Below are 12,814 nucleotides of genomic sequence, written 5' to 3'. Positions count from 1 at the left end.
GAAGATAATAGGGACGTCCAAAAAGTGATCCGGTAAGCGGAGTGACGTGTTAACCGGGTGACGCACTAACGAGGTTTGACTGTATATCAGCCAGTATTTCGCAAACACCATATTTTTTTAGATTTCTGACTGTAGCGCCAGCTGTTAACGAACTTCGTGCTACCGCAGAGGGACCCACATCGAGGGGTTAGCGCGAGTATAAAAAAATGGCTGCCGTTCGGAACCGGTAATAAATCCGGGTCTAATTAGTCATCACGTACAGAAAAAGATCGTGGTACGACAAAAATGATCAAAGCGGCAAATCAAAGCATAAACTTCGATCGATTCCCATTTTTGTTCATTTTTCGAATGGGCCCGTCAGTTTTGGGACACCTTGTATAAACTTCTGCATTAAAAAGCAATTATATCCCATAAATATTATAGGCAAGAAGAAATTCAAGATCACATAAACTCGACTATCTTTCCGAAAAACATAAATGCAAGATTTTACACCATATTTTTTAACCATTGCAGCGGCAATGCCGAGATATCTCGTCAAACTTGATCCGCTTTATTTCAGTCACCCCGCGAGATATCTCTCGGGTTCTAAAAACACGCTGAAGTTGTTTTTACAGTGAAACATATTTTCATTTCTTCCCCCTCCAATCGATCAACTACCAGTGAGTGGAGTCAGCTCTTGTTCAACGTTAGATAAGAGAAGAAGTGAGAATAAGAGGGACTGTGTGCTTTCCTCCCTATCTTTCATTAAAGAAATATAAGCTCAATGTAAATCAGTGATTCTCAACGTGGGAGTTAACGCCCCCTGGGGGACGATGGAATGTTCCACGAAGGTGGTAGAAGCTACGGCTATAACGTTGGGGGGGGGGCGATGGGAGGAAAAAAATTTCTGAAGAAGGGGGCGAGGGGACAAAAAAGGTTGGGAACTATGGTGTGAATAATACAGATAAGTATTTCTCTCTTCCTAGAATTTATATACGTATAATATATATATATATATACAGTCGAATCCCGTTATAATGAACCGACGAACTCACTTCGTTAAAACGAAATTTCGTTATAAATGAATTCCAGGTCTTTGCATTGTTCCTGTGCAAACTTATCTGGGGAGGGGGGGGGGGGAATAGAAAAGTGTCCATTAAAACGAGATTTTCGCTATAACGGTATTAATTAAAACGGGATTCGACTGTATATATATATACAGTCAAACCTCGTTAATGAGTCAGTCTTGGCAGAGCAAAAATATGACTTAGTAAGTGGAGTGACTCGTTAAACGGAGTAAGCCATAGCTGCGCCAATTCCTGCCTAAGGACAATTGGGACTTCCAAAAAGTGATCCGATAAGCGGAGTGACGTGCTAACCGGGTGACGCACTAACGAGGTTTGACTGTATATGTATATATATAGTGAGGGAAATGAAAGCGATGGGCAGAGTCAATTTGAGGGAGGGGAGGAAGTTATCAGTTCCAAAATCGGGAAAAAGACTCCTTGAAAATAGGTGGCAATTTGCGGAGGGTTTCGCAATTTCCAATGTGCCAATATCGGGACACACACACCTTGTATACACTTCTGCATGAAAAAAAAAGATTTATATCCCATAAATATTAAAGACGAAATTTAAGATTGACTCTATCATCTTTCCTAACAAAAAACGTGTAAAATAAATGCAAGAATTTTTACGAATTTCTTTGTTTTTTTTTTAAAGTACATTCCACGCGTTAAACTAATAATCGGAAAAAAATTTGGAAAGATACGAGATTTCTCGAGAATCAATATCTGATTCCTATTTACACACTCTCTTTCATTATTGCACCGAAATCCTAAAAATATTATGGTGAGAAAATGGCAAAATGGAACGTATTTCCCCCCAATACCTGTCATTTTCAAAATTCATCGTCGCTTAATGGCTTCATAGAGCTAAACATTTCACCGTTTTATAGGCGTTATTATTAACTTCGCGAAATTGGAAATAGAAAATTCTCGGAAAGCACTATATTCTAAGGATTTTCGAAATTTTCTTGCAGAAAATGAAGATCGCGGCCTCCTTCCTTCCTTCCTTCCTTCCCCATCTCTGGTCTCGGGGCCCCCCGAAAATTTATGGCTAATATTAATTTTAGGAAATTGAATTTCAGTGACATTTCCTGAAGTAGGGTAGTTCAAATTAATGATGAAGCAATTTAAACGAACGCTGTTCAAACTTTGCTGTTGATTACTCTCTAAACCAGGGAAGTTCCAGACCAGGACTAAATGGCGAGACATGTAATAACACTTGAAAACTTTCTCGACAATGGACTTGAGTCAACAATTTTGAATGATTTGTGTGTCCTGTATCTTGTTATGTTTGAGAGCGGTCATTCTATTTATGCGAAAGGACTTTGTTGTCCTTTGTTTGGTATGTTTGAGTGGCTTTACAGAAATATTCTTATAACTCGTGAACAGGATATCCCAAATTATTTTGTGAATGGCTTTATGCTCATTACAAGGTCATTCGGGAATCCTTGTGCATAATTAGAGGCTTTTGACCAGGCTGCTCCAGAGTTTTAAGCCGCATAGTTCTATGTTTGTGGATAGGCGGATATCCTGAGTTCTTTTCCTGGATAGGATATATGCTCGAGAGCGGGCTATTCAGGAATCTCTGTGGATAGTTCTAAGCTCGTGATTAGGCTATTCAGGAGCTGCTGGGGAAAGTTCGTGAATGGAATATACACTATATCATAAGGCTGCGTGGATCCTCCACTCACAGTGTTATGATAAAATAGTTCATATGTTTTTGAACTGAATAATTCCGAGGTAGTTTGTATGTGGATAGTTCTATGCTGATCATTAGGCTGTCCAGGAGTTTTTGTGAATAGTTTCTAATCATGACTGTGCTATTCAAGAGTCTTTGTGGAGTGCATGTTAGTAAATAGAAATTGATAATTGAAAAATAACTCTATAATTCTATATCTCTAATATATCCAACTATAATTATGGTCAAGTATGTATCCCTAACGATCAAAGTAATCGGAATATCGATATCTTAGGGATCGATATATGTGTGGGGATATATAGAGAGATCGATATAAAAGCACCTGCGAAACTCCGAAATTCGGGGACATTGGCTGGGTCAACTGGGCCGCCCAATTTACGAACTGCCAATTTTGGCTTTGACAGCAACATGTATTTTTTTAGATTTAATCTATTATTTTATTTTATTTCTTGTACATACTTAACATTTTTCATTATTAGTATTATTATTCAAAAGAGGGGAAACACAAATACAGAAGAAACAATAATAATAACCAAGGAGCTCAATTGCTCTTACTGGATATCACAACTTCAAATAAGAAAAAAAATTACAAGCAAGAAGATAGCAAAAACAAAAATATTTACATCAGTGTTATAAGTCAATAACAGTATTTATGTATAACAGTGATTAATAACATAGCACCCCCCCCCCCCAGGGAGAGCGATGGATTGTTCCAGGGGGCGGTAGAAGCTACGGCTATAACATAGGATCCTATGGGTTAGATTTCATTGGGGGGCGATGAGGGAAAAATTTCTGAAGAAGGGGGCGATGGGACAAAAAAAAGGTTGGGAAACTATATGATGTATAATATTAAACAGTAAATCATGGTGGCAGGCAGGCAAGCATGTGGTGGAAAAATTCAAATATTGATAGAGAAATAGGATGTGTTTAACTCTATGTGTGTCAATGTGCAAAGGAGAAGGGGGGGGGGGAAGCCAAAGGTATAGAAGGAAGTTATGTAAGTAGTTAAAAAAATTAAAAAAAATCTTCTATATATATAATATGTACAGTAAAAGTCCGTTATAACGACAGTTCATTATGACAAAGAAAATCGTCGTTACATCGATCTTATAAATTAATTTCCTATTCCCGCTCTGCCAGTTTATGCAATTGTAGAAAATTGTAATTTTAACTGCATTAAATTATCTTTTAGATCATTTCGTTCTAATATTAACGAATGAACAGAACTCTAGTCATAAAATTTAATTTTTTGGTCTCACATCAGTTGATTCCTCAAGATATTTCTGCGTGGAATTTCGTATTAGCAAAGCGATTTAGTCGACCAACTGATCAATTAAAAGTCTCAATCATTATATCACTGCTCACTCCCATGGCTGTGTATGGACTCATCAACATTTTCCTGCTCTCATCGGAAAGTTTTTCTTAAGCACGAACTGGAGGAGACTAACGTCGAATAAAATCATCACATAACCCATGTGTATGGCGCGGAAGCCCTTGTAGACACATGTCAGCCACGCACCTTAGAAATTTCTTCAAGATCAATATCTTAGTGCAGTGATTTCCAAACTTTTTGAAGCGCGACCTCCCTTTTCACAATATATTATCGGCGACCTCTCTCTCTCTCTCTCGCCCCTTACATGGGCTGAACATACACCCCGGTTTTCCAGGATATATTCCGATTTTTCGCCAGTAAATGCACTGTCACGAAAGCACGTTCCGGAATGCTTGTTTCGGTTGTAATTAGGCGATGACTTTTAATGATATTTAATATTTTTTTAAATATTATATAAATATTTATTTTGTCTTCTGATGTATTTAGTGTCCCTTATGCAAGATGGAAATGTAGCGAGGTGTATGCTCCTTGATTTTCGCCAACAGTGGGGATTAAGAAAGAATCATCAGATTTCAAAATGATTCTACACTTGAAATCGTCCATTAACAAAAATTGTTAGTAAAAGTAAACACATCCCTCTCCCTTATATTTAAATGTATTACTTATCATTCTGTGTTCTTAATTTTTAAGAAATATAAAATTTAGAAACAGGTTGATTCGTTGAGTCCCCCCTGTATAAATATTAACTTGATACATTGGTTATTGTACAAGTAGAATTTGATAAAATTAAATTATATTATACAAGGTAATTAGCTCAGCTGAGGAAAAAGTATTTTTGATTTTTTGACATATTTTTAAAATAAAAATAAATTCCTAATTTGGACTTTTTATTTTGGGGAATCTCTCGCGATCCTCCCAGTTCATTGACGTGACCCCCTAGGGGATCGTGACCCACACTCCACACTTTGGGAGCCACAGGCCTAGAGCGAGGGCGTGATTTCTTTCCTGTGACATTCTTTCATACTGTAGATTATTGATCAATAGAGTCGATTTTAAGCTGTTACTATCCAAAATTAATTTTATTAATTTTCGTGTTTCTCAACATAGATGGCTTTTAATGATTTTTTCAATGTCTTTTAATGATTTTTTCAATGTCTTTTAATGATTTTTTCAATGTCTTTTAATGATTTTTTCAATGTCTTTTAATGATTTTTTCAATGTATTTTAATGATTTTTTCAATGTCTTTTAATGATTTTTTCAATGTATTTTAATGATTTTTTCAATGTCTTTTAATGATTTTTTCAATGTCTTTTAATGATTGATGTTTGTTTTGGCCTTTATTCTTTTTTTCTTATTTTAACTGAGTGATTATATAATATATATATATATATATGAATTTGTTTTTATGCTTTTGGTATTATGCGTTTCTCCACAACTGTAATTTACTTTCCTGCAGTTGTGTGTATTCAAATAACTGAACCGAATATTTTTTTGTATCTTTAGCATTAGCTATTTCACAATCACTTGCAAATCACTCGCTATTGCGAAATTTTCGTTATAAGGGATTTTTACTACATATACTTTTTATTTTTATTTTTAAAGCTCTCTGTGGCCTCTTTGACCATATGTCATCACTTTTGAACCTCTTCCTTTGAATATTTGATAATCACTACTCTGATGAATAATATGTAGGGTGACCATACATTCCGTATTTCCCGGGACAGTCCCGGTGTGTTTTGTTTTTCTAGTCGTCCCGACTTTTTGGCAAAAGTGTTCTGGTTTTTCCCGTTTTTTAAACGAAACCTATTGAATTTTTATTCTTTATTGAAGTCAAAGATTCAAATTACACAATTTTCAACTCATAAATTATATTCTGATAATTACAACTGTAAATAAGAATATTAATCTCCCACATTTGTCAACCTAAAACGTTTTTTTTTTCTTTTTCGTGGAATTCATTTTAATCCACTGCAATTTGCAATAATGCTTCATTTCCCGCCAATTTTTCCGTAATTTCACCAATATTTGGCAATTTTGTTCGGTTTTGGCGTACTTTTTTGGCGATAATTGGTGATGTTCTGTATTTTCCCGTATTTCTCTCGAGGAAATATGGTCAGCCTAAAAATATGAGAGAAATTCAAAGTTACGCTCAATATAGTTATTACATATTTAAAGAAGGCTTCGATATCTCCCTGAGATGGGAAAAGCGATGCGTGTTCGGTCTTTCAATGTTCAATATATATCTTAAAAACTTTTACTGAGGTTTTCATCACTCAGAAAATTTTATTCATAAATTTCCAAAACAGCAATAAATATATTTAGAAACAAATTCATCATCCCTCTCCTGAAAGTGGAAACCTTGAACTAATTATAGCCCGCCGGTGCACAAAAAAGCGTCCTGTAAGTGCTATAATGCAACCTTTATCTCATCAGCTGTCAGTCATAGAGGTACAGCTTGAATTTAAAAAATGCTTTCAAAAATTACCTTGTACCAGTTTTCAGAGTTGTAATACAGTGTGCAACAAAATAGAGAACCTAAATTTTTATACGGTTCCCCGCCCACTAACTTCCAGTGCAATATTCGCTGAGATATTCGAATTAGAAAAGATTGGGAAAGACAACATAAATACGAGGAAGGAGCGTTGTCCGTTAGTTTATGCTGTTCTTTCACGACTTTTCATTTTTGAATTCGAACATCTTAGCGAATATTGCACTTAGGAACATTGAATTTTCTCTGTTTGCCTCAGGAGATACTGGGCAACAACTTTCTAATTAGAAGTTAGAGGACAGGGGGGACCGTCTGAATATTCAGATTTTATTACTTTGTGACGCACTGTATTTTCGTTCTCAAAACTGGTACAGGGTAATTTTTGAACGTCTTTTGAGAATTTTTGAAACTGAAACTACCTCTACGACGGACGGTTGAAGAGATAAAGGCCGCATTAGCACTTACAGGACATCCTGTATAACCTTGAAGAATCTGGCCATTATTGATTATTATCAAAAAAATTATCTCTCATTCCTGATTGATTTACAAATTGAAATATATAAAGAATCTCTTCCTGCACCTCCATTGATTTTCTAACGTACATAAACAGTTTCTTTTTTAGTTTGACTGCGACCAGCTCTCTGATAGAAACATCTCAAGGTATCTGATAAATAATACGTGAAGAACAAACAGAGAGGATATCTATATAATACCGAACACAACAACGAGAAAAAGACTCATTCTTCTCAGAGGGGGGAAAGAAAAACACCATAAAAAGTGTGATTGTGCTCGTCCAAGAGGAAAGACATCCCGTTATAATATCGCGTAGGCCGCGGTAAATCCTTATTATTTTCTCTATGTGTTTCTGCATTGAGGTGTGGAGGACCTGTACGAGACGTAAGAAAAAAGACAAAACTCGATCCTGCCCAAGGACTTTCTACTACCTTTAAGAACTTCCTTCTTAATGTATTACCAAATCACAGTGACGTCAGTCACGGTTAGAACCGGTTGTCACGGTTTTTGTTTTTTTTATTATTATTATTATTACACACACACACACTATTTCTTGAAAGCGAGGTCACACAACCAAATCCGCCTACGATAGTCACAAGTCACACAAGTCACTCTCTCTCTCTCTCTCACTAGAAAAAGTGTGTCTGGATAAACAGCTGAAGATTTCTCAAGGATTGCGCAGTGGATTATTCCGATATCTAGTCATAGTCGGTGGTAGACGCGACTCGTACGATAAGTGAACAGATGTCGTGATTTTTATGGTTTGTGATGGCATGTGATCTGTGACTAGCATTTCTTTTTACATGGAGCGTAACGGTTATGTGAACGAAAAAGAAATTATGGCTAAGAAATTGAGGAAGTTCTTGATATTACTCGATAATGACAGCTTGCTGTACTTCCCTGGTTCGTTCTTGACTGGGAGGGTCGTCGTGGATCTTGACGAGGATACTGCTGTGACGGGTATGAAATCGATTTATGTATTTCCGATGGATCTTTTGAGAGCTCTGTATCATGTAAAATATTTCAATTCCACCAGATATCAGTAACTCTTTCTTTAATGGAATTGCTCGTGAATCGATTTTTCAACCCACGCGTTACTAAGAATCATTTTTCGTAATACAATTCTCAGAAATTCGTTTTTTTGCATCGGGACAGATGAATTCTTTCGAAATTGGTTATTGTATTGAGTCTTTTATTTTTGAATTAACGTAATAATAGATCTTGAAACTTTTCAAGGATCAGTGAATCAGGAACTTCGGTTTCAAGTTGCTATGAAAACCGTTTTCCAGGTAATGTCAAAAATGTCTTAGTTTTTTTTATAAGCGTTTCAACTTACTTGGGATGTACTTCAGGAAATTGAATTTACGTGCGAACTTGAATAAAATTATAATAATGATTTTCAGGAGGGGCCGTAAGCTGGCTCGTGGGTCATGGCCCCCACAAGGGGTGGGCTGACAAGGCTCCAGCCCAGGGGCCCGGGAGAATTTTAATCATTTTTTTGTTTGTTCACGCTATAAATTCATTATAAAGGGGGCCCTGTGAAATTCTGGTCGGGGGGCCCGTAAAAGATCCCAGCCTAGGAGCCCTGCTTAAGGATGTGGGGGGGGGGGGCATGTCATGGGTGACATATTTAAGTGGTAAACTGAAGATCTAGAAATCGTCAATGAGTACAACTTATTTAGGTGTCATTTTTTCCTGTTCGGGTGTTTTCCAAAAAAATACTGATCGCGTTGTGGCTAAAGTCCAGGTCGCTCTGCGGGTGTAGTTATCTCAGTATAGATTCTCTCAGTATAGGGCACGTAACTCATCTGTTCCCGCAGCATTAAAACTGTTTGACTCTGTCAAAGTCCGTTATAAGTTATGCTGCACCAATTTGGTCACTATACCATTGGCTTCGTATTGAAAAAGCTCAAGATTTTATTTCTTCGCAAATTATTTACAACGTCCGGATATTATTCTGGTTATATACTTGAATCCACCAGACGTCCGATCATCTGTGACTCTTCTAAAAAATACACTTTTTTTTTTCTGTTACAAAATCTTAATGCTTCCAGATAACAGAGTCCCCAAAATTAGTTACAATACCCTGTTGAAACGCCCCCTCACTGAATAACAGCCGTAATTGGGCCTTTGATTTTTTGACTTTACTCCGTATAACTGGGCTCCCATTCGTTTGGGACCTGCAAGTGGCACCGGCTGCGCTCAGAAAACATTTTCCCACGATCATTGCAAGATACATAGACCTAACAACTCAAAACGATCTTCCATCAATTCATAGGCCAAGATTTGCTCACTACCACGAGATTTTTTTCCAGTCTCACATCTTAGAAAGTATCTGCTTTTTAACATACCTTTGTCGTGGAAACGCCCAATTTTTTCAAATTAGAACATATGGTTATTTTTGCGTATACCTAGTGGATATGTCATATTAAATCCTGACCAGAATTGCCCTAATTGCAGCAGTAATTTCAATCATTTTTTCGACACATTTCGTATGTTATTCGAATGCTCACTATTTAATCTACAAAGAAGCATACTTTTAAAATCGTGTATTTCCCGAAATCCCAGCAGACAAAATTTCATTTTCGAAATATCGAACTTATCCGAAAATCCAAATTGGAAAACTATTTCTTCTCTTTTTTAAACGATGTTGTGAAATTTTTGAATTTTTTGTATTGATGGTCGATTTTTCTTCCCCTGAATTGTTATTATGTGAGTTGTTTATGTGCATACTAATGAATCGTGGTTTTCTTTTTTAATTGTACGCCATCCTTGCATGGGTCTGACCCCATATGCAAATAAAGATTTATTATTATTATTATTATTATAAGCGTTTCAAATATCGAAGGACTAAAAAGTCGGACTGATTTATTGAAAATTCTAATTTCTGGGACTCTTAAATAAGGGTCATTATAAGAGGAATTTAGCTTGTCCGTGCGAAATTGCAAATAGCCTTATCAAAGAATTTCTAATTTTTTGAATTCAGGTTAATATCTGAGTGAAAGAAATTACATTAGATTCTCCTCCATCCTTAATAAAGAAGCTGAATTCATTTTGGAGGGGAAAGATTCAATATTTCAGTAAACAGAGCTGTGGAATTCTCAAAAAATTAAGGGTTTGATGCAAATTGGAGGACTTAAGAGATTTTAGCGCTGATATAAGAACTAAAATAAGGGTTTCGAAGATAATCTAGTACTGGGCGGGTCGTCGTAGATCTTGGGGATTATACTGCTGTGACGGGTATGAAATTGATTCATGTACTTTCCATACATCTTTTGTGCTATTTCATGCGAAACTTTTAAATTTCACAGATATCAGGAACGTTCTTCAATGGAATTGTTCGTAAATCGATTTTTTGATTCGCCCACGCGTTACTAATATATATATATATAGATATATAAAAACGATTCAATACAATAACCAATTTTGAAGAATTCATCTGTCTCGATCAATATTATATATATATATATATATATATATATATTTGATCGAGACAGACGAATTCTTCAAAATTGTTTATTGTATTGAGTCGTTTTTGTTTTCTGAAATTAAATTGGTTCTTAATATTTTTCTTGGGATTATTAAATCGAATTTTGGGATTTTAAGTTATTATTAAGACCGTTTTTCCAGATAATGTCGAAAATATGCATTTCGATGTATCTTTTGTGCTCTAATGTGTGACGTATTTCAATTTCACAGGTATCAGTAACGCATTTTTAATGGAATTGTTCGTGAATCGATTTTTCGTTTCGCCCACGCGTTACTAAAAATCTTTTTTTTTTATAATAGAATTCTCAGAAATTCCCTTTTTTTTGCATCGAGAAATAAGATTTCTACGAAATTGGTTATTGTATTGAATCGCGTTGTTTTTTGGTTTTTTTTCAAATTAACGTAACATTAAACCTTGAAATTTTTCAAGGATCGGTGAATCGAATTTTGGTATCAAATTATGAAAAATCGTTTACCAGGTAATACCAAAATATCTCTTAGTTGTTTATGAATGTTTCAAACATGGCCTCTCCACAAGAGCGGGGCTAACAGAACTCTAGCCCTGGGGCCCGGGACAATTCTCATCATTTTTTGGTTCTGACCGGTGGCCAGAAAAAGAGCCCAGCCTAAGGGCCCTGCTCCAGGATGCGAGGGCCATTGTTTCAAATATCGATGGAGTAAAGAGTCGGCCCCAGGGCCGTCATTTCAACTTTTTCCGGAGGGGGGGGGGGAAGCACATGTGCTCAATGTATGTATATATATACCATTTTTAGTGTATTTTCAAAAGCCGGGGGGGCAACGGCCCGCCCCTGCCCCCCCCCTTCCCAAATGACGGGCCTGGAGTCGGCCTGATTTATTATAAATTAAAAAATTTCTTTAACATTTTTAAATTTTGGCATTATAAGAGGATCTCAGGAAGTTTGCGGAAACTTGTTAATTGAATTAATAGCAACAAGAATTTATATCAGCTTAATATCTGAGTGGAAGAATTTACACTAGAATCTTCCTTATCCGACAGTGTTCATTTTTAAAGGACAAACATTCAAAATTTCAATAAAAATTAGAGCTGTAAAGGGCTTCAAAAAATATGGGCCTTGGGGGACAAGTTGAACGGCTTGATTGAGGGATTTCGGAGCTTTTATTAGCTCTAAATAAAATAAGACTTTCGCAACTAATGTAGTTCTAGGCGGATTCGTGCTTCGTCATGAATCTTGACGAGGATACTACTGTGATGGGCATGAAACTGATTTATGTATTTTCGATATATCTCTTGTGCTATATCCTATAAAATATTTCAATTTCACAGTAACGCTCTGTAATGGAATTGTTCGTGAATCGATTTTTTGATTCGCATACGCGTTGCTAAGAATCATTTCTCGGAATAGAATTCTTATAAATTCGTTCTTTTTTCCATCGGGACAGATCTTCGAAACTGGTTATTGTATTGATTCGTGTTTTCTTTTTTAATATTTTTTTTCAAATTAACGTGTTACTAGACACTGAAATTTTCAAAGCATCACTAAATCGAATTTGTCTTCTAAATTATTATAAAAACAGTTTTCTGGGTAATGTCGAAAACACCTTAGTTATTTTTGCGTGTTTCGAATATCAAAAGACTAAAGAATCGGTCTGATTAATTAAAAATTTATAATTTTGGAAAAGCTAAAAAAAGAGAAATTACAAGAGAAACTTTTGTAATTTGTAACGCTGCTTGTTTGTGGGAAATTGTGAATGTAATTTTTTTTTTTTAATGAGAATTTCTAACTTATATGAAAGAATTCGGCTTAATATCCCAGTGAAAAAACTTAAATTACAATCTGATTTATCCCCGAAATAACAAGGCTCATTTTGGAGGAGAAAGATTCAAGATTTTAGTAAATAGAGCTGTAAACGGCTTGAAAATTATGGGGCTTTGGGAGAAACTTGCGGGAAGCAAACAAAGGGATTTTGAAGCCAATAAACATGCAAAATTTTCAAAGCTAATGTTAGACTGGGCGGGTCATCGTAGATCTTGACGAGGATACTGCTGAGATGGGTATGAAATTTATTTATGTATTTTCTATATATCTTTTGTGTTTTCTATCGTGTGTAACATATTTCGGTTTCACAGATATCAGTAATGCTTTTTAATGAAATTTTTCGTAAATCGTGATTTTTTAAATTTTGATTCACTAAATTGAGTTTTTTGTTTCGCCTACGTTTTACCAAGGCTGGGACAATCACTATAAAAGTTCGTATATAAAAG

General features: G+C 35.7%; 1 protein-coding gene across 1 annotated transcript in view; it reads left to right on the top strand.

Moving 5' to 3' along the window:
* The first annotated feature begins 7,651 nt into the window (after positions 1 to 7,651).
* The window catches only part of LOC149087978 (arrestin domain-containing protein 3-like), a 65,949-nt gene continuing 60,786 nt past the window's right edge, over positions 7,652 to 12,814 (top strand). Inside the window, exon 1 of the mRNA XM_089243332.1 lies at positions 7,652 to 8,040. Coding sequence (XP_089099458.1) covers positions 7,884 to 8,040 — 157 coding nt within the window. The 5' untranslated portion in view covers positions 7,652 to 7,883. The remainder of the gene's footprint in view (positions 8,041 to 12,814) is intronic.

This window comes from Pholcus phalangioides, unplaced genomic scaffold, assembly GCF_987345545.1.
Source record: "Pholcus phalangioides strain wild (caught in Gottingen) unplaced genomic scaffold, Ppha-v1.0 ptg000003l_1, whole genome shotgun sequence".
NCBI lineage: Eukaryota > Metazoa > Arthropoda > Arachnida > Araneae > Pholcidae > Pholcus > Pholcus phalangioides.
The sequence above is the reverse complement of the archived record's forward strand: the minus strand, read 5'-3'. Positions and strand labels throughout refer to the sequence as shown.